Consider the following 22,463-nt stretch of genomic DNA (forward strand, 5'->3'; position numbering starts at 1 on the left):
ATCAACAAGACCATGGCAGTGAGTGCCACATCCAGTCTTTCCTTAAACATCTCCAGGGGTGGTGACTCTACCAGGGCAGCCCCTTCCAATGTCTAATTACCCTCTCTGTACCCTCTAATTACCCTCTCCTAATGCCAAACCTAAACCACCCCTGGGCACAGCTAAAGATCATGTCCTCTATTTCTTATCAGTGCTCAGGGAAATATTTTGCTATGGAAGAACTGAAGGAATTAATGGGAATCCAGCAAGGGCTGGGAGGTGCACACCCTGGGTGTGAAACCTTCTGTCATGATTTTCGCTTTATTTCTCTTTATTCTCTGTATTTATTGTACGCGGGAGAAGTTTCCCATCAGGACACTGGATCCCAGGCTACTAGTGACAGGACAGGGGGGACATTGTCTTTAGCTATGCCAGGGGAGGTTTAGGTTGGACATGAGGAGGAATTTCTTCACAGAAAGGGTAATTAGGCTTTGGAAGGGGCTGTCCATGGAGGTGTTGGAGTCACCGTCCCTGGCAGTGTTTGAGGACTGAAGACTGGACGTGGCATTTGGTGCCATGGAGGTGCTGGGTCATAGGATGGACTCGATGATCCCAGAGGTCTTTCACAACCGAACTGATCCTGTTCTGTGACTAGCTGCCACAAAGCAGTGTTCTCCACGGCTGCCGCCTGGCCGCGTGCCATCACAAGGGGCTTTTTGAGGGATTATTCCCACAGGAAGCGTTTATGTCAATACACCACCCACTGTGATGGACGGGGAGCCAAGCGGGGGGATGCCCTCGTTTCCTCTACTAACACGTTCTGCGCGTTACCGCGCGTGGCCCGGGCACATGTTTGGCTCGGGGAGGGCCGTGTGGTGCCGGGTGGCGCCGAGGGAAGCGGCGGGATGTGCAGGAAGGGATCGGGAATGTCCGGGAACAGCCGGACAGGGGCACCGCTGGGTCGCCCCCTGAGGGTCCCCGGGGGGACCCGACCTGAGGGGCCGGGACGGGCACCGCCCCCTGGCGGCCGCGCCGCGCCCGGCGCCCCGCGGCAGCGATGACATCACCGCTCTGCGCAAAGAGCCGCCCGCCGGTTGGCGGAGGGCGGGCGCGGTCCGGCCAATGGGCGTTGCACAGGGCGGCAGGCGGCGCTGACGTGCGGCTCGGCCGTGCGGGGGTTTATTTTGCTTTGGGCCGCTCCGGCCGCCGCCATTAGAGCAGCGCGGGCACGGCCTCCCCCCCCCCCGCCGCGCCGAGTGGGAGCGCCCGCGGCCGCGGCAGCCGCGGCGCCTCGGGAGAGACCATGTCGTGAGCGGGGGGGGAGCGGGGGGAGGGGGGGGGGCGGCGCGGGGCGCAGGCGGCTTCCAGCGCTGCGAGCGTGTTCCTGAGGGACTGAGGGACGGATCCAGCCGGAGAGGTAAAGCCCCTGTGCACGCTCCGCCTTCCTCGGGCAGCGCTGCGGGGCGAGGGGGCGCGGGGGGGACGGGGGCGAGCGGAGCCGGCCCCGACGGGGACCCCCAGGGGAGGCGGTGGGGAGGCGGCCCCGCATCCCGCTGGGAGCCGTGTCCCGCCTGGAAGGGCTTGTGAGGGAGGGCAGCCCGACACCGCCGCGGTACAAAGGCAGGAAACTCGGATTTTCTCCCCGTGGCCGGTGCTCCAGACCCCGGGCAGCGGAGCCTCGGGGTGCCCGGTGAGATCATGCCTGTGCCGCCGCTCTCCCGCTGCCTCCCGCCCCCCTCCTGGCTGGCTTTTATTCCTTTCGGGATGTGCCCGTGTGGATCTGCACGCGCCGTGGCGGAGTAGGTGATGGGAGCGATGGGTTGTGGATTTTGGGCAGCAGAACTTCCATGGTATTGCTTGTCCCTGGAAGTGTCCAAGGCCAGGTTGGAGCAACCTGGTCTAGTGGAAGGTGTCCCTGCCCGTGGCAGGGGTGGGACTGGATGGGCTTTAAGGTCTCTTTGAACCCAAACCAATCCGTGATTCATTCTGTGGTTCTGTGATCGCGTATTGTCGAGGCTTTATCAGGAGTAAAGAACGGTGCGGGAAGTATTTCAAAATTGAGCTTGTCTTTGTGAACCGAAGTTAAAACAAAAATCGGAAAAGTTGGATTAAGGAGCGAGGCAAAGCTCGGTAATCCGTGCCCCCAGCGCCTTTCTGTCTGCCCTCACAGCCCCAGCCTGCAGCAGCTTCCCGGCAGGAGGAGATAAACTTGTCTGCGGAGGTCAGGGAAGTGTCTGTGAGCCCTCTGGATGTGTCTGTGAATCCTTCCTCGGCAGTGACAGGGGTCATTCCTCCCAGCCCTCAGTCACCCGTCCCCACAGCAGGCACCACTCCCTCGGCAGCAGCGGGGGGTGGGAGAAGGGATGGGATACGGTCCATCCCGGTGTCCTGCATGGCCGGCTCAGCCCGGCTGCTGAGAACTTTCTGCTGCCACGGGACTTTCAGTCACGGCAATAATGACAACTTTTTCTGGAATTCTTGGAGGTTGGTGTAGTAAACAAACGTTGTTTTTTAGCCGGGCTTTGTGCTGTGCCTGAACAGTCTCTGCTCACCGGCTGCTGCTGTGTCACAAGTGGTGGGGCTGCCATGTGAGTCCAGGCATTGATACCTTTGCTGATGCAAAAATTGAAAGGTGAGATGTCTTCTGTGTGGTAACTCCCTCCTTTCTCTTCTTAAAGCTCATTCTGGTATGAGCAGAACCTTTTAGCAGTAGTTCAGGAGAGATCTGTTGTACTTAGTTTTGTTTTTCCTTCTGCTTGTCTGGTCTTTGGTGGCTGCAGAAGAGCTTTGTGAAGCTCATTTCTCTCCCCTCCATCCCTTTTTTCAGTGGTTACTCAGAGAAGGGGAAACAGGTGAGAGCAGCAGGAGGTGTTCTGGAACTCTTTTATTGGCCTCCTTCCGAAGGCCAGGCTGAGTTGGTGTCTCAGCATGTGGAGTCTGGCATGGCACATATAAAAGATCACCTCTGGTTTAAGTCTGTCACAGCATTAAAAGGCAATCGAGCTTTTAGATGCGCTGTGTTTCATGGGATTTGTGAAACTCTAATTATGTGGTGTAATTCTCTTGAAGGAAAAAGAAATGACTACCTTTACTTTTCCTTACGCTCCTTAAGCAAGGACAGGCAGGTGGGGGTGACCGGTGAGGCCATAAACTGATCTTGTGGAGTTGTGTCCATTTGCATTTTCTCAGAAGTATAATTACAAATATTAATTTAATTGGAATGCTGAGTGGCATAAAAGCATCAGCGGGATTCATCACAGGAGCATGACTTATATTGGAGACTAGTTAGAGTGCAGAATTGGTCAAGGGAATGTTTTCAGTCTTATTTAGCCTTGTGTAAGACCACTAATTTGTGTTGTTGGACATGTGAATCCCTCAGGGACGGGAATTCCCACCCATCTTTGGTGCCCTTTGGAAGAAGGACCTGTAAATAAGTAGGAAATACTTTACTGATTGAATGGTTGGTTATTTTTAATACAGTCAATCAAATAATCAAATGTTCTCTGAGGCATTTTAAAGTGAGATTTACTGGCTCCTTCATGTGGTATTAACTGGGTGTCAACGTTTCTCTTTCCAGCTTCTCTTTGCCTTATCAGTTCTGCAGTCAGACTATGCACAACTCCAGATCAATACATTCTTTCTCATGATGTGCTCTCTACTAATCACAGCAAAGCATTTAAACTGCCTCTGCCAGTTCTCTCAGTAATCTCATTCCCCTTCCTCCCCCCCAAAATTTGAAGACTGGATTATTTTGGGCTGTTCAAAATTGATGTCAACAAGTAATCCTCATTTTAACTGCATGAGTTATGATCCACAGTCTCCTGGTACTAAAATGGAACTAAACTTTAGTTTGGCAGCTGAAAATGGCTGGCTTAGCTGTAACAGAGTTCTTAATTTTTTGTGGTTTGTTTTTTTTTTTTTCAAGTAGTACTGCAGATGAAGGGGGAAACGATGCAAAATTGGAAAGAGAATTTTCTTTCAACACACCTGACGAAGAGTTCACCACTTGTCAAATGGCAGAGCTTGGTAAAATCAGCGAAATAACAGAGCTAATTATAACTTTGTAATGTCAGTTGAATGGAAGTTGTTATACCTTAAAAAGGAAACGTCTGTCTTCAAATTAAGATCTCAAACATTCAGAATTCAGACACTTTTCTGGTACCTTCTCATAGCATTTCTGTTGTAGCTGCCATTTTTCATCTTGCACAGAGTTGTGACTGTGCTCGTTTTTGCACCATCAGTGACTGGGATGCAGCTTCTCACACCTCTGTCGTTATTTCTGTTGGGATTTTCTCGACATGCAAGATTAATAATTATCTCTGTAGGGTTTACCAGTTAATGTACTTTAAAAGAAGAGCTGTAGCACTTCAGTACTACATTAATCTATAACAATACGGATGATTTTGTATTTCCTTCTTTCCTGGAATGGGCAAGTGTTCAGAAGCTCTGTGGTCAAACTGGGGTCGTATCCACCTAGTGTTTTTAATAACAACTTTTTTTTCCCGTGCCTCTGTACTATTTATGCAGAAACTCATTTTGCTGAAGAGTAGAGAAAGGGGAAAGTGTGGAGGGAGTGGAGCAGGGAATGAGCAAAGTGATGTTTGAAGAGGGAACTGTCTTCAAGAGGGGGCTGGCATGGAGACTTTGATTCAATAAAGAAGGAAAATTAGATTTTTAAAAGGAACATGGGAGGGAAATGTATTGGAAAGAGTGGTAGTGGCTGGTATGTGCAGAACATCTTGCCTATGAAGCAGCCAAATTTGCAGCCCTTTTGCATTTTCTACTATACAGGAGATATAATTAAGTTGGCATTTTTCCCTTTGGTTATTTGAATTTGTCCTGATATAATCTGTTCTGCTTGTTCTTGAAACAAGGATACTACTGCATGGTTTTGGGGTTTTTTTGTTATTTCTAGTAAGTGATGTTTTATTTGGGTTATATTTGCCTTTACTTCTGTAATCAAATGTTAAGGTTTAAAAATCCTCCCTGTAATTCTTTTGACTTTGATTTGACTCAGCATCTAGTTCTGAGTAGCTGTTTTTGATAAAACAGAAGTTGTGGGTTACTGAGGAGTTTACAGGCACTAAGAAACTTCTGTAAGTTATGATAATTTGAGGAGTTGGTGTTCCTGAACTGAAGAAAACTCAGAACCATGATTTATGTGACCCTGGAAAGAAAAATAAACTGGAGTGGTCTGGTTTGGGTTTTTTTTTTTTTTTAGTGGATTAGAACTATTTTGATCAAGTAATCTTTTAGTGGGTTTAAAGTTGCACGCACTCCTTTGAAAACCATGTGGCTCTTGGTGCAGAGGCAGGTGAATATCTGGGAAGAAAAAACAACTGTCATAAATCTCTCAAATGTGTATCATTTCAGCAAGAAAGTAGGGAATTTGCTTTGTGATGGTGATTGTTGGTTTATGAGAGAATCCTGATTCTTGTGGCAGTGAGGACTGTGAGTGCATTGTGTGAGCCCTGACTTGCACTTCTCTCAGGCTAATGGGCTTGAAAGTATTCCTTGTGTCCCCATTCATCTTCCCAGTATCTAAGCAGGGATTGAGTAGAGACAGCTGGCATATTTATTCCTTGCTTTATCTGAATAGTCCCCTGGAACAGCTTCACTCTGCAGGTCTTAGCTTCAAGAAGTGTTGAGTATATACTCATGTTTTTTAATAGTTCAACTGCCCTTGTAAGTCAGGAGTACTTTGAATTGTCATTTACACCTTCTGTCAGATGGGCCTGTGGTTTAGCTTTTACCTGCAAAGGCTTCCCCTTACTGGGTGCCTGCTGAGAGGCTCATTTTTATCTTACTGAAGGGCTGGGATGGTCTACTGGACTATTTGCTTTTATTTTTTGACCTCTTCATTACTGTTTAGCTTGGCAGGGACAAAAATAATTGTCACCTCCTGGCTTTTAAAGGGTTTATTTAAAGAAGGTTGTTCAGTGTTGCCTCTAGTAGAAAGTTACTCCCACCCCCAGAAACTATTTTTACTGTTTTACTCTGAAACTTTCTAGCAGTGCAGAGTATCTTGCAGTGGTTAATGTAGGTTGTTGAATATGTATTATGAACAAAATAGAAATTACTAATCATAAGGTTTAAAAAAAAGTGATTTAAAAAAAAAGAACTGATATCGCTCTGTCTCTAGAAGGAGTTTGAATTTGTTTTTCTTGTGGTATTTGGCAATAGTTCTTTGCACTGTTAAGCAGCAACGTACACAGTAGGGGATTTTCTGTGCTGTAATAATAGCGTTTTTGCTCCTCTTTTTAACTTTCCCCCTCTTTTTGGTATCTTATCTAGTAGCCAGTATCTTAGGAAGAGCTGGATAAAATGTGTGTGGCTTGTTCTGCTCACTGGAACTGGAATTAGTCTTTTAAGTGTATGCCAAATGCATGTACCAAAGACAGTCCTTAACTGGACCTGACCGTGGCTTGCCATTAATTAGGAGTAAACTCCCCAACAGTGGATGCTGAGCGTGTGTTTCCATATTTCCTTTGGAGGCAGGTGGTTTTCCTCCACCAAATGGTGACTCTGTGTGTGTTGTAGCCACGCTCTAATTTATGGTCAGCCAACACTGAGGAGGTCCAGGGGATAATTACTGGAAAATGGACAAGTCTCAGTGTAATGTTCCTGTTGTTGGACAGGTTTAAGTGTTTCAAAGTTTTGATGTCTGACTCCACAGTGTGGTTCCAGTCAGAGCGTGACATCTGGTTTTCCTCCCCTCGTGTGTGAGGACGGCTGAGAGCTAAACAAAAACGGGTCTCGTGTTTTAGGCACAGTCTAAACACAGATAAACTGTTTTTGTGTTTGACCTCACTTTTTATAAAGAAACATCTTGTTCAACTTCTGTACTTTGTCCAAGGCTAATGTCTTTCTAAAAATGAAGTTTTACCAGTTCTGTTGTGTTTTATTATATGTTTGTTACTGTAGATCTTGAGTCAGTGTTCATCTGTTGCTGACTGTTCATGGTCAGATTCATTAAATGCTACTGGCTGTAGTTATGCAAATGTTCTATCATAACTCATTATTTTAAGTCACTTTGCTTGGTTTTTGATTAGTATTGTGTGGGAGATGTTGTGTATTATGTAACTGTTGATCTGCTTACCCGTGTTTGCCCAAATGGTATTGGTTTCTAAGCAGTCAGTCGTATTTAGTCTGTCCTAGTGTGTAGTAACGTATTATCTGGATAGTTATTCACTTCTAATTGAGTTTAAAACAACAAAAAAAACCAACCCTGAAAAGGAAAGAAGACTGAACTGCAAGCTGCTGCTGCTGAGTTTTTATAGGCTGTTTTCAGCAGTTAAGATTTTCGTAGGTTTTAGTCACAAATTTAATAGAGCTGTATGGGGTTTGACCCATTTGAGATGAGTAACAGATAAAATGGAAACGTGTACTGTGCAGTTTACACAGCAGGGTTAACTCTAGTGGGTAAGAGCACAAAAATGCTTCAAGGGGTAAACATTAAAATAAAAGAAGACAGCAGAAAGAGCGAATGTTTACCGCTCTCAGATATCTCTTAATTCTGTGTTGCGTTTTCAGCTTTTACCGAAGAGTCTGTTTACATTAAATTTCAGACTGAATTGTAAAATTCATTGTCAGTCTTGTATTTCAGATGTCTCCAAAGATCTGTAGCCTCCTGACTGTTTGGCTTCTTTCTGCATAGAACATTTGCAAAATCGGGCATCCTCTTGCATTAAAACTGCATATAAATTCTCTTGCTTATGAAAAGTCAGCAGTTGAATTGGAAGTGTGAGGAGAATATGGAAAAGAAAACTGATGCCAAATCAGCGTAATTTTTCTGAATGCCATAAATACCTAATAAAGTAGACTTTAAGATGCTTTGAAAGGAGATGTGACTCCATAAATCAAAATGAAAACAATCTGTTATTAATTGTATGTAAATGAAGCCCGTCGGAATTCACCCAATGAACAGACTTCTGAATGTTTTCAAAAGTTAATACTTACTGTGTTGTGATTTACATGGCAACGGTTTGGTCTTTAAGAGAATTGAGAACTGGATGATGCTTCTCTCAAGACAGCAGCGTTCTCCCTGTTCTCCCTGTTAGTAGGAGTGGAGGAACAGCTCTAGTGCTCAGAGGAGCAGAGGTGATCCCAGTGTGTTTGGAGCAGTGCAGTTGGTGGGATGAGGATGGGCAGGATAATGCAGTTTGACAGAAGCCTCCATCTCCCATCATAGCTCTTGTGTCTATGTTTGGTAGCAAAGGGGTTTCTGCATTTTGTGACTGCTGCAGTCTGAGAGCAGTTCCTCTGCCTGCTCTGCAAACAGCCAGCTGGTGTTCTGTGGAGAAAAGCAAAATTTCCCAAGCAAAAACCCCACCTCGTAGAGCAGCTTGCAGAAAATTACTTAAGTGCTCTTTTCCTGAGATAACAGAGTGCTTTCTCCTTTTTGCTGATCTGTTTGGGGCAGAATCCTTTCATTTTTGAAGAACTGTCCTAATAAGCAAAGCTAACTATGCTTGCTTGTTAAATTCCTTGTTGCAGTGTATTCAGGCTAATACAGAAAATGCTTCTACGTTTGTTACTTTGCAGTAATCTTTCCAATCTTTGCTGTAATATATAGATATTGCCCCTACTGCAAAGCTTCCAGATTCAGTACTGATCTGATTTGGTTGTCCCGTTGACAAGGTCAGTGTTCTTAATTTTATTAAAATTAATTTGCAGAGACGACAATGGAGCTTATTGTTAGTTCCCTTCAAATTATAGAAGCCCAGGCTCAAGTTTTCTGTTTTTAATATAGTGATCTGTTGAGGCTTATACTGAATTCTGGGGAGAGCCATCATCCAAGAAGAGTGAGTGGCTGAAGATAGAGTAACTAAGTTTAGTAAGTTAAGAGAACAAAAGGTAAAATTCCACCTTGGAAAATTAGGCAGGGATGTGAGAAAGGTGTTACTCTCATGCTTATGAACTGATGACTTAATTGATTCTGCATTTGGTTATAGAGATCTCTTTCTTTCAGAGCAAGATGCTTCTGCTTATTTTGTTCCTCTGAAAAGTTGCTTCAGTGTTTTTAAAATAAATAAACCAACCTGGCTTTCTTTTTGGAGCAGCCTAAGAGAGGCAGCTGCCTCTATGGGGAAGGAGGATGGATCTTCTTGTCTTTCAAGTGTTGCTGAAGGCTGAAGTTGGCACCTGAGCTTCCTTTTCCCTGTAAATACAGAAGCGTTTGCTTTGGTCCAGAATTTGTACACGCGAACAAAAGGAGTTTAAGGTGGGAACACTGATTTGATGGGTGTAATTACATAAGGTTTCAACCAGCACAGATGCCAGCACCATCCCAGCAAAAAATCCGTAGTGTAGACCAGTCTAAATCAGCATCTGTTTGCAGGGAAGGGTTTGATCATTTAATGAAGTGGAGCTCCATATTGTTCCTTGTTGGAGCCAAAGGAAAACATTTTCTGGACACAGTGAACAATTAAATTGAGGGGAGTGCAAAATATCCTGTCATAAAAGTGGTATTTGAGAACTTCATTATTTCTTCCCAATTTCTGTGAGCCCTTTTGCATTTTCCCATGCACCTACAAAGAAGAATAGTCTTAAAAGTTGAAACAAAGCAAAAGACAAATTTCTAATCGTTCTGGGTGACCTTTTCCCACTTAGTTTATTTAGTAAAAGGGTGGCCTGATAAGGTTTCGATTTCTTTTTTTGTTTGTTCTTCATTTATCAGCACTTAACATATTTGTCTCTTCAGTGTAGTGAGTTATCATACTGGTCTGTCCAGAAGGTATTTAGTGCACTGTCTAAACTGATCAATTGGAACTTGTTTAAAGTTCTGTGGGTTTTAATTTCTTGTCAACTCATGCTTTTTGGACTTTAAAACGTGCACCTGCACTTCACAGTCACTGTGTTGCTATTTCTTTGTCAGAGAGGTTACTCCATGATTCAGCTTCTCCTCTGTGAAGAATCTAAAATAACAAGTTAACTTGAAAACAGAGTCAAAGAAGTAATTGGGAAAAAATGTAATAAGCTTCAAACTACTCAGTGGCTGGATGGTGGTGCTGTGTCAGCAGGAAATCACAAGATCATAAAATCACAGAATGGTTTGGGTTGGAAGGGACCTTAAAGCTCCTCTTGTTCCACCCCCTGCCACAGACAGGGACAACTTTCACCAGCCCAGGTTGCTCCAAACCCTGTCCAACCTGGCCTTGGACACTTCCAGGGATGGGGCAGCCACAGCTTCTCTGGGCAACCTGTACCATGGCCTCACCACCCTCACAGGGAAAAATTGCTTCCTAACATCTAATCTAAACCTACTCTCTATAAGTGTGAAGCCATTTTGCCATGTCCTGTCACTACAGTTCCTGATGAAAACAAATTTGGATGGGTCTGTGGGATGCAGCTGGGGATCAGACCGAGACCTAATAGTAAAAAAAAACAAAACAAAAAAACCCAATACATGAAAGTGCTGAATTTCCTTGCCATAGTGGGTGTTGGCAGAACTGTCAAGGAAGAGAAATTGTATTGCTCCATTGAGCCTTTTTATATTCTTTACTTCATAATAACCCGAGGCCTCCTGTTAGGAGGTGGTGAGCTCATATCTCAGAGGCTTTCAAAGCTGCAGAGACTCAGCCTCTCTAAGAATTATGTCTGAAAGCATCTGCTCTTTAATGGGCACAGAGGATAATTGCAGCTAAAAACCTAATCTTGTGATATACATGAAAGCTTTTCGGTAGCGCGGGATGTCCTGAGCTATTTAGTTTCCTAAGTGGTATCTCAGTACTTGTTTAGATGGTTTTTGTAGCCAGCTGCTTTCCAACTTGAGCTGCAGTCTCCTTTCTCAGTCTTAATATCACTTAAACAGATGATGCCTCGTTTTCTTACCCCATCCCAAATGTGTGTTGGGATTTGTCTGAAGTGGGAACTATTTAAGACTTCACAAACTAGGGCAGGTAAGAGACTACATTTACAGTTACAGGTACCCGTCACACATTGCATACGGGGCTCTTTGGAAGCATCACCTGCTCAAACCATACCAGCTTCAGTAGGAATTATTCTCAAGCATTGGAATTTTGGGACAGCCACTTTCTGGTGGTCCTCAGTGGCATAATTTTCGGTGGCAGTGGGCAGGTGCACGGGCAGTGTGTTGTGCCTTGTCTTTAATGGAAAGCACGTTCAACTCCCTTACGTTTCTAACTAGAAAACTTTAATTCCTCAGAAAACTCTACTCTTTCTAGAGAGAATAAGCTTATTAAGAAAGTAATTAAAAACCTTATTTTGGGAGTTGGGGGAAAAAGCCTTCACCAAATTGAATAGATAAACCTAGTGTCTACTATACTCATATAGGAGGTGTTTGGTAAAGCTTTAGTTTATCTGTGGAGTAGAGAACCCTTTTTTCCTTGAAGTTCCTGAAAAGCCTTCTTTATGAAGTCACCTTTAGTAAAATCAAGTTGACTTTGTATTCTCCTGTATATATGTATGTATTTTTCCCTTACTTTATTACAGATACAGGGATCCTTGTATGATCCTACTCCTTTTTCTCGTGCTGCATGGGCGTGGACATCTCTGAGGCACGGTGGAGGGGAAGCAGTAGGAACTGTAATTGCCTTCTCAGCACATTCCTCAACCTGGCACACTTCTATAACGTATAGGTGGGAGTGAAGTGCTCTGCAGGCTGTTCAAACAAGTGATGTTGGAACCCGAGCTTTATGGGAAAGCTTTCTGTGTTCCTGATTGCTCATCTTCATGGAGCATAAATATGGATCACTCAGAAAGGGATAGTCCAGCCCTGCCCCCTGGTCCTGCCATGCGATAGCCCCTCATTCATGCAGCCACCTGATCTGGTGAATAGATCAGCAGAGCTGCTGGAAAAATCCCGTGTGTTCCTGGAGTCCTCAGCAGGAGACAGTAGGAATAAGGGTGACAAACTGAAGTGGACGTTTAGCTATGCCTTGTAGGGCAAGGTGTGTGTGAAGGTATTGCAGTGACGAATGTACTGACTCGTAAAACATTTAATGATCGGGGAACGGGGATAACTAATTTTTAGTTTGATGTGTCCAGTTTTGAACTGAATCCTGTTGTGTAACTTCTGGGTTTTTGTTTACTGGGCTCTTGGTGTTTTGTAGACAACAGAGAGATTTGCAATATGATGAATTAGAAATGACAGTCTGATGTGACAAATTAGTATTTTAATCAGTTTTGCATGCTTAAAACAGCACATTGTTGAGCCTTATATGTTGGGTAACTATTCTGTGGTAAGGGAGGAAATACTGTATGCATTTGCCTATTTGTCCTTTATCTACCTGCCTCACCCTTTCCCTCTATTCTACTCTCTACACAAAGCTTTTTTTTGCCTTCCCCATCCTAAGTTGCAGATTGCAGTAGGAGTGTTTGTGGATATTTTGTTGTGAACTTGATGTTGCTTGGATGTACTTCTTTACTTCAGCAGACTGGTCACTTGTGTGGCGACTGGTTCTTTATAAATACTGGTTTATTTTAACCAATCTCTCTTAGTCTCAACAGGTCATGACTGGGTTTAACCAACTAAATTGGGATCAGAATAGGTGTGGCATTTAATAATTAACTTTCTGGTTACTCAGGTCCAGTAGGAAACCTATAATGAGTCTGTTTTTATTTTGTTTACAGGAATACTTATCTGCTTAGTCTCATCCTTCATATTTGGCAATCTGAGGAAAAGGTCTGAGCCAGCATGAAGACAGAATCCCCTCTTCATTAGAGAAAAAGTGAGTTGGAATTGGGTTGAAATCTGAATTTGTAGAATAAAAATACCACATTAGCCTGCCAACACACACAGTTTGTGCTTGCTTTCAAGTGGTATTTTCACTTCCTCACACCACTGTTATAGGTGATGTCCAGTCAAGGCCTAGTCTTGCTTAAGTACATGTGTGAAATTTTCAAATACAGGCATTTTATGTAAATTCCTACACCCTCCTATTCCGAAAGAACTGATATGCCCATCTGATACTCTCCTTCCTTCCAGATCTAGTGAGGTCTATTACAAGACCTTACAGAATCTCTGAACTTTGTGTTCCTTTTCTTGTACCGCTATATTCATACTGAGTTTGATTTTAATAATTTAATATTTAGGGCTTGTTTCTGTAGCTGTACTGGTCTCTTCTCTGGTGTTCTCAGTGCTTAATGCATATCTGTTTCCTGACTTTGTTTGGAAGCCTCTGTGCAAATTTGAGGAATCCCACAAATGCAAGGCTGAGGTTTTTTTCTCATTTCTGCGCTAGGAAATCCTGAATTCTGCATGCAAAATGCCGTTAAGTCAAGTCTTACCCTTTTCATAGCGGTTGTAATAGTATCAATAACAACGATTGCCTGTTTGCCCAGCCTGATTTTTGTATCAGCTGGGTTAAATCTCATTTATTTTTGGTTTGAAGCAGCTCCTGTGCAGGCAGTGTGTACTAACGGTGTGTTGTGACTCCTCAGCTTTCTGCCCGACGCAGCTCAGTTCAAGAAGTGCACGATGACAGAGCGTGGAATTAAATGGGCTTGTGAGTATTGTACATATGAAAACTGGCCCTCTGCAATCAAATGCACCATGTGTCGTGCTCAGAGGCCCAGTGGAACAATTATCACAGAAGATCCGTTCAAAAGTGGTTCCAGTGACATCGGCAGAGACTGGGATCCCACGAGCACCGAAGGAGGGAGCAGTCCTTTGATATGTCCGGATTCTAGTGCGAGACCAAGGGTTAAATCATCCTACAGCATGGAAAGCGCAAATAAATGGTCGTGCCACATGTGCACGTACTTGAACTGGCCCAGGGCCATCAGGTGCACTCAGTGCTTGTCTCAGCGTAGGACCAGGAGTCCCACGGAGTCCCCTCAGTCTTCGGGGTCTGGGTCCCGGCCGGTCCCCTTTGCCGTTGATCCGTGCGAGGAGTACAATGACAGAAATAAACTGAACACAAGGGCTCAGCACTGGACTTGTTCTGTGTGTACGTACGAAAACTGGGCGAAGGCCAGGAAATGTGTTGTGTGTGACCACCCCAGGCCCAACAACATCGAAGCAATAGAACTGGCAGACACAGAAGAGGCTTCTTCCATCATAAACGAGCAGGACAGGGCTCGGTGGAGGGGGAGCTGTAGTAGTGGAAATAGCCAAAGAAGATCTCCACCCACAACCAAACGTGAATCCGATGTGAAAATGGACTTCCAAAGAATCGAATTGGCTGGAGCTGTTGGCAGCAAGGAGGAACTTGAAGTTGACTTCAAAAAACTAAAGCAAATAAAAAATAGAATGAAAAAGACAGACTGGCTGTTCCTAAATGCGTGTGTCGGTAAGTTGTTTTCCTGCTGCCTTCTACTGTTATGCTCGTGGTTAAGTATTTTTGGGAGAATGAAGTATTAAAAACAGAAGCTTGGCATTTGATTTCAAAACAGTGTTTTTTTTTTTATCTCTGCATTTCCATTTTAAAAAGTAAGCCAAATGTAGAAGTTCCTGAAATAGCACCTGCTGAGAGAGGCTGTGGAGTTCATCCATAATCTGAACGGGGTTACACGTGTTTCCCAAGTGTGCTTGGACTTTTTTGACCTTTCATAGAAATGGATATCCTTGTAACCAAATCTTGTTTTTCCGTGTAATCATTAAAAGGGGGAAAAATTACAAAGACCAGTCTACAGACCACTGATGTATATAGTACTGTAAAAAATGCCATTACTGGGTAATTAAAATAACTCTTTTTTTTTTTTTCTATGGCAAGCTATGCTTGTAGAGTCAGCAGCTGCAGCTTGGGAGTATTTGTAAACAGTGTAGAGCTGCAACAGTACAAGATGCTCTGTCAGATGTTAAAAATAACACCAAAATATGTAGCTCCAAGAAACTGCATGTGTAATACTGACCTTGAAAGTAATAATGTTGTATTAATACAGCTACTGTGTTGTAAATGTTTACAGGCTTTCTGAAAGTATTTCAGCAGTCAACTGCTTCAAAAACATTCAAATACCAGTTTTGTTCTGTATTTTAGTGCTTTCCTAAGGAAATTGTGGGTAATTCACCCAGTGCTGTTAAAGAACAGAGACCTTGTGAGTTAACTTTTGTGCTGTAGCTTCCCAGAAGCAGATATCCTGTACCCCAGCACACGAGCAGGTTCAACACTTGAAATACTCAACTATTTTTAGAGTAAAACACTTCATATGAAACTATGGCTCTACTAGTATGTCTCATGCTGTTCCTTAATGTTTCACAAAGTCACTGCATGGTGGTTGTAATTGAAAAGCTAAATCGTGGAGCTGCTTTACTTAATATCTTCGATCAGGTCTAAATGTTTTTATGGGTATTCTGTGTTTGGTTTCTCTGAGATTATAAACCAGTTTATTTTTGTGTTGTGTGAATAGTTAAGACAAGAACATTTCCTTTTGAAAATAGATGTCTCATATCTTTAGATCCTTATATGCTTTTTTTTTTCTTCTGAAATTCTCTGTGGTATTTTTGAAGTTATAAAATACCAAGGATCAGTTGTTGTAGGTCATTCCTGTGCCTGACAATAGTCTGTATCTTGCATTCTGATAGCAATTGTAATAAATATTAGGGGATTTTTTTCCTCTGATTTTTGAGAAGTGATTTTTTTTTTCACTATTGCAGTGTTACTTAAAATATTTCATGCTTCCAGGTTTAATCTGTGGGAAGGGTTGTGTTTATCTTTAAGAACATGGTTTTGTGAGTATTTAACGTTGCTTGTGACTGTGTAGTCACACGTGAAACTCAGAAGTATGTTCATCAAGTTTTGTAAGGCAATAATGGTTTGGCTCTTGGAAAAGAGTTTAAAGGAATCTTGGTGAGAAAGCCAGAATGCAGGTGGAGTTGTGTGCTGATTGTTGCTGTTCTGCTGAAAGATTTCATGGATTCCTTTCTCTAACATAAACAGTTACTATACTTTCTAACCGAGGGGGTAAAAAACCAGCAGCTAAAGCTGTTAATTCTGAAATGAAAGGTGGGTAATTTCATTTGGTATATCCCAGATGTCACGTTTTTCCAAATACCCCTTGTAATAGGAATAACCTTAGGAAGATTGATGGAAGCTCCGCAGACTCTTTTGTGGTTTTATCTGGTTGTTTTGCAGAGTATATTGGAAAGGTCCACCAATTTAAACAGTAACTTTTAAAGAAATAAACCAAATTTATGTTGGTGGCCTTACTGTGACATACTTCAAACAATTTAACTGTCAGTTGGACAATTTTGCCCAAAGTATCTGTTCTTACATTGAAATCAGCTGCATTATTGTGACTCAGTGAGTTCTGTTCTGTTTGTTTGCCAGCTGGAGTCTTGGGAACTTTTAGCTTGAACACTTGTCAGTCCTTAGCCAAGCAAAACTATAAAATAGGACAAGTTCGTGTTAAATGTCAAGTCAGTTTGTGAACATTGATGACCAAGAGTGTGTGTGTTACCCTACTCCAGCTGACAGATTGTGCCTCGTTAGGATTTGGGAACTTCAGACCACACACTTCCAAGTTTGAGCTGAGTCAGTTGTGGAGGGTCTGTTTGCTTTGAGTCTATCTCATGTAGGAGAGATGTTAACTTTTTAACTTTTAAAGTTAACCCTGAAGTTAAAAATAAAGATTGGAGGAGCAGGAGTAGGAGGAATTCTTGGCAGAGTGGTTATTTTCTTTTCTCTTAGAAGATATTATCTGTCAGAAGATACCAAGGAAAATGTCTGATATTTTAGGACAGCTGTTGGGTTGAACTCCCTCTTCACATCTTGACTGTAGTACAAATTCTTTTTACTAGATTTTATATTTAATGTCAAGTTTCATTAGAAACATGTATCAGACTGCTCTTTTCCACATCTGTTCTTTTTAGCTGAAACATGGGGATAGATGTGTATCATTTGTAGATTTAAGAAGGTGCCTATGTGTGTGTTTGTATTTTATTTTGTGTTCTGTTTGAAGACACCCATTATTGCTTTACCCACCTCAGTAAATAAACATGTCATCAAGGCTTCTATTTGTTGCAAATCCAGGCTGTACAAAATATGATGAGTGCAACTCAGCATGAATAGTTTCCTTGATGGTCAGTTTTCTTTCCAAATCAGAAGGATTAGTGGCATTCCCCCGTTCAAACTCTGCCAGTAAATGTACTTGAACTTGTTCTCCTTTTAATTGACTTGTCTTTGAAGCAGTGGATGTATCTGTCGAGTGATTCTTTATCAAAAGAATGAGATTTTGAGCTGATTCATTTGGTTAAAATTTATTAAAATCCAAGCAGAACGGGTAGGATCTGCTGGATAACGGGGCCTCCTGCAAATGCCAGTTTGAATTACAGTGAGGAATTACAAGTGGTTTCTACAGGAACACCAATGTTTTCTACCATAGTGGCCTAGAACAAGGTTAACATGAAGTTCAAGGTGACTGATTTCTTGGGGAAAGAGATAACTAATGTATATTTAAAATTAAGCTCTGTTGTCTTTTGACTGTTGGAGAGTCCTGGTGGCCTGTGGGGCTTAAGGGAATGTGATGTGCAAGAACCAAGTGTTGCTGTGGGCCTGGTGAAGCTGGTTCCAACTGGCTGTGGATTGAAGGAGTACAAGTGGATGAGAACGATTGTCACTTTGAAACCTATCTAACAGAGTTAGTTCACTTGGGGCTTACACTTCAGAACTTGCTGGAGCTTCCACTCTCCCGGCACTCAGGGCTGGGTTTTACAGTGGTGCTGGCAGTGTGTTTGCTGCAGGGCACTGCTGGGGATTCTTGGGTTGTGAGTTCAACTGCTGTGCTTGAACTGTAGCCCAGAGATGAAAAGTAAACAGCATTTCTTCTCCTTTTTCCTCCACCTGTTTATTGCCTGATACAAGAAGAGTGTGCTCTTCTCCTTCAGTTTAGGTCAGTAAGGTGGGTTCTGCTGTCACAGGCCAGACTTCCCTGTGGGGATGGTGCCTCCCAAATCGAGTAGGCACACATTCTTCTTAGCTCTGTGAAAGAAACAACTAAGAGTGTGTTTCTTAAACAAATCCAAAGTATTCAGAGCAATCTGTAATGAATCTTGTTCCACGGTACATCCTTAAAAGGACTGTTGGTTCATTCCTAGTATTCCTACATCTGTCTGCTTAGTTTTTCCTTTGTTGACTGCTTTGTCTCTCTCACAGGGTTTCTTTTTTCCCCATCAGTTCTCTGAAATTGTGCCAGATGTGTTACCCACGCCTTCAGAAACCCTGCCCTGTCCAGACTTTGGTATGGAGTTGGCTGGGAAATGTCTGGGAGAGGTGGAGACACCTCCTGCTCTCTTCACTGCTTGTAACTCCTCACTGAGTATTATTGATAAAGGCAGCCTGAAGGCAGTGACATAATCAAGGTGCTTTCAGCAGGCACTGCCACCTGAAGTTGTCCTAGATGCCCATTTCTGTCCTACTGAGATGCTGGAAAGTGAAGCTTGATTAGGGGATGTTTTTGTGGGGGCCGGGGGGGTTTCATTTGTTGGTTTTGCTGGTTTAGTCAGCCCAGACTGGCCTCCTCATCACATCCATGGTGGAGCTAAACCTTGATGGGGCTGTTTATGCTGTGATAGTGGAGTGGGAAGTGTTAGGGGTAGGAACAAGGTGCTGGAGGAGGGGAAGGGTCATGCACCTTTCCTTGCTGGTGTCAGTCTAGACTTGAAGTGTTTGGGGAAGTACAGCATGAATTACTCACTGAGAGGTGATGAACTGCCAGGCTGGCCTTGGCTGGATATGGCAGACAGGGCCTGTTGGGATGGTTTGGAGGGGAAGGGTCCCTGCTGTGAGCTGTACAGCCTGGTCTCCTTCCCCTGTTCCTTTCACCTGGGTGAGAAATCTTGTTCTATATGTCATCTGTGCCTTATAAATCTGTTCTGTCACAAATGCTCAACGTTTGTGTATGTATCTCTCAGAGCAGGTAGAACTCTGCATGCCTTACTCCTTGGCAGAAAATCTTAATTCCTGAACCACACTTTATTTTGGTCTCTTGACTACTTTTTTTAAACACTCCGTGGTATTTTATGCTAAACATAATTGACTAAATGATAAAGTTAGAACCAGTTGTTTAAATCTGTCTTAGAAGCACTGATAGTTAACTTTAATAATGAAATGATTTTCCCCTGTCCAGCCTCCCTTCAGGGTGTAACCCTGCAAGCAGCAAGGGTTGTGGGTATCTCTGACAGATTGGAGAGGGGATAAGGACATCTTTAAGCAGTTATTTTTACATATGTGCTGCTTTGTCTTGTAATGATACATTCAAAACATACTGCATGGACTGTATGTAGGGTAAGAGCTGTTTGCATGGAAAAAAGAATAGGCAGTAGTCATCCTCTGCATTGGATGGCTTCAAGTTTAAGGTGCATGTCTCCTTGTAAGTATTTGCTTCTTTTTTAAGGGGATGCAAGTTGCTGAGCATGAAGAATTATATAAATCTAGTATAGAGGAGGTTCTGTCTCACAGTGTCATTACCTGAAGAGTGATCTGCTGTTGACTGTGTGCTGGTACTGACAAGGGAGGCCCTGGAAATGAAGAAAGAGAAGGAACAGAAGGATGTGGTTGGAGGCCCATAAAGGTTTTTCTGACAACCTCTCTCTTTTAACTTGATGTGTCATATTTTCTTGCAAAGCAGTTCCTCCTCCGGGAGGAGAAATTCTTTTCAGGCTGAAATTGTGGGGCACTTATTATCAGTAAAACTTTCTTTATGGCCACCTGATGTGCCCCTGGTGAAGAGCTGGAAGAGACTGAGGGCTGACTCAGCTCCAGAGAATGCCACAGCTGGTATGCTCAAACCACTGCTCTTCTGTATTCTGCATTTAAAGGAGCACTAAGATTCTCAGCAGGTGTCAGAATTGTGTTTTAGTGGGTCAGTTGATCAACCTCTCACTTTCTGGTGCTTAAACCAATCTCAGGATCAGTCTATGGAGGAGTAAATCAGAGCGTATATAGGATACAGATCACTTGCAATTGTATCTGTAGCAGAAGAGAAGCAGCACAGGCCTCTGTTTCTGCACTGGTCTATGTGACAGAGGGATCTGTCTGGATTTCTGACTTCTAAAATGTATCATTTGGTTGAGAGATTTGCCTTCTATTACCAAGCAGCTCAAGGAATTGTCCCACATAGAGGCACAATGACCTCCTTAGGATGAAGTGTTTCCTTTTGCAGTCTACTCAGATGTGAGAACACATTTTTTACTGTGGCAGTGCTGCCTCCTCAAATCAGAGAAATCCCTGATCCAGGTGGTTGTTCTCCAGATAGGCAGAACTGCATCAGTCTGCTTGAAAGAATTTCCCTGCTTCATTTTGCAGGTTGTGCCAGCCAGTGCTCCAGAACTATCAGAAAGATAGTGAAGTAAATAAAGGCTGCTGCTGTAGTATTTTCCTTGGAAACTTTTATATCTGGCTGTTCTGAAGTCACTGGGGCTGTGTGATTAGGGCAAATGGGAATTGGTTTTCTAGATATGCTTGTAAGCTGCATGTTTTCCAAGTTTGTTTAACTGCATTAAACCCTCTAAATATTTACATGTTCTAAAGAATAAACTTAATAGCACCTTAAGCTGAATTCTGGGCTTATTTAATATGAGCAAAGGTAATATTGGTAAATAAAGAAGGTAGTTTAACAGATTTAGTAGGATCAAGATGGCACAAGTAGTTGTTCTTGGGTGATTCATATTTTTAAAATTTAGCCTTTTTTAATTGCCTTCTTAGTCTCTATCATCATCTAATGTATGCTGAGATTGCAAGTTCCTGGTCTGTGCTATTTGTAAGTGGCAGGGCTTTACTAGAAGAAGAAAAAACCTCAGCTGCTGGTGCTGTGGAAGTCTTCCAATAAGAAGAAATGCCTGGATTGCAAAATGGAAACACAGTTGAACCTGTAGATGCAGAATTCTGACTTACAGTTGTATTTTCTCATGACTTGGGTGCAGCACTTGGCATTCTGTCCTCTCCCTTAGGATACCAGACTATGGTCATAGTTTTTGCATTAATGAAATTTGGGGGGGAGGGGGGTGGCACACAAAGACTGGTGCATCTTCAGATACAACCACAAAGGAACATTTCTGGAGTCCACTTTAAAGGAAAGCAGGCACTGAGTCACCGGGATGTGTTTGCATTTGTGTAGCTCTTGTAGCTGCCCAGAGCTGTGCCCTCACAAGGCTTGAGCTGCTGGAAGCTCCTGGGTGCTCTGGGAACAATCTTAAGGCAAATGCCACTCTTCCTTTTGACATTTTAACAGTCTGGGGAATGCAGTGGGTGTTGGGGGGAATAATCCAGCTGGCACAGCACTGGATCAGAGGCTGCTTGTGAAAGTAATCAGGCACTTCTGCGTTGGGAAATGTAGTGAATGATAACATCAGTAAATGTTTCCGTGATATTTCTTGTAAATAGTGTTTTGTTAAGTCCTGTTTAAATAGACTTAATGAATTGGAGGCTCTCACTCATCCCACAGAAATCAAAGCCTTTGTAGGAATGTGCCTCCTGCTGTCAATAAATGCATATTCAGGTCTCATTTTGGAGTGATGGTACTGAAGTTAGGAATTACAGGCAGTTCTTAGGAGTATTTCATGTGTGCAAGTTTACTCCATAGTTTTGGGGCAAGATTTGTGTTTTCTAGTTCAGATTTCTGACAGTCTGCCTGTTATGAGTATATTTTGTGTTCAGTGCAGCCTTGGATTGTAGGGACTGCACTCTAAGCAGGGTGGCACCTGATCAGCTGTGGGGAATTTTCCCTGTTCTTTTGAAGTGGCTACAAATGAAGCAGATATTTGCTACAACAAATAAAGAGAAATGTTGAATTTTTTCGCTGTGGCTCAGAGGGGCCAGAGAGGTTTGTAATGCCCACAGAATATTAGCCCTGCAGCAGTGATGCTCTGGGTGCTTTGGGTCAGTGTTTCAGTGCAGGGAAGTACCAGACATTAGCACCATACATTTATTATCTCCTTTTTTAAAATAAGGCCTAGAAAACATACAGAGTTTGCCTCTTTTGATGTAATAATTGTTTTTTAGCTTAAAATTCATCGGCAGAGTTTAGAAATGTACTTTTAAGCTGGCAGCTTGTATAACAATTTTAGTAATTAATTCTAGGACATGGGGTTTTTAGGAATGTCAAGTATTGCAAGACGTGGGAATAAACGTCAAGAACTGGCAGTGCTGCACAGAGCACAGGGCTCTGATTTGGATCCTTGTTGCAGCTTGTAGTAGTTAGTACTTGACAGAGCCAAACCTCACATGACCACCTCTGCATCAGCCTTAGACCTCAGTTGTTGCTGAGATTTGATGAAGAGTGGGATGATAATAAGCAGCTGAGGGTGGGGGACTGGAAGAATAATTACAATTATGAATTTCTCAGGCACTGACTTAAGGCTGTAGTAGCAGGTACTACAGTGTAGTGTGTACTTGCGTGCTGGCTGGAACTGTTATGATTTGGGTCATTAAAAGATCATTTTGGGGATATTTGTTTGAATTTTGAAATCAGTTGGGGATATTTGGATTCTTAGAGGGGCCACCTACGAGTCTTGGCTGGTCTTTGGTGTGTTTTATTGAGCGGTGTGGTGGAAGGTGCAGATGTGGTCACAGGAATCTCTCCTG

The 22,463-nt window shown here is 43.1% G+C and overlaps 1 protein-coding gene across 2 annotated transcripts in view; it reads left to right on the forward strand.

Moving 5' to 3' along the window:
• Window positions 1–1,161: 1,161 nt before the first annotated feature.
• The window catches only part of ZRANB1 (zinc finger RANBP2-type containing 1), a 39,517-nt gene continuing 18,215 nt past the window's right edge, over window positions 1,162–22,463 (forward strand). The window contains exons 1-4 of one of the 2 annotated variants that reach the window (XM_027726403.2): window positions 1,162–1,396; window positions 2,495–2,611; window positions 12,574–12,671; window positions 13,384–14,234. In XM_027726403.2, the coding sequence (XP_027582204.1) occupies window positions 13,421–14,234 (814 nt within the window). In that variant the 5' untranslated portion in view covers window positions 1,162–1,396; window positions 2,495–2,611; window positions 12,574–12,671; window positions 13,384–13,420. The remainder of the gene's footprint in view (window positions 1,397–2,494; window positions 2,612–12,573; window positions 12,672–13,383; window positions 14,235–22,463) is intronic. The other variant, XM_027726402.2, reaches the window with a different exon arrangement.

This window comes from Pipra filicauda, unplaced genomic scaffold, assembly GCF_003945595.2.
Source record: "Pipra filicauda isolate LSUMZ 115617 unplaced genomic scaffold, ASM394559v2 scaffold53_size3534045_pilon, whole genome shotgun sequence".
Lineage (NCBI taxonomy): Eukaryota > Metazoa > Chordata > Aves > Passeriformes > Pipridae > Pipra > Pipra filicauda.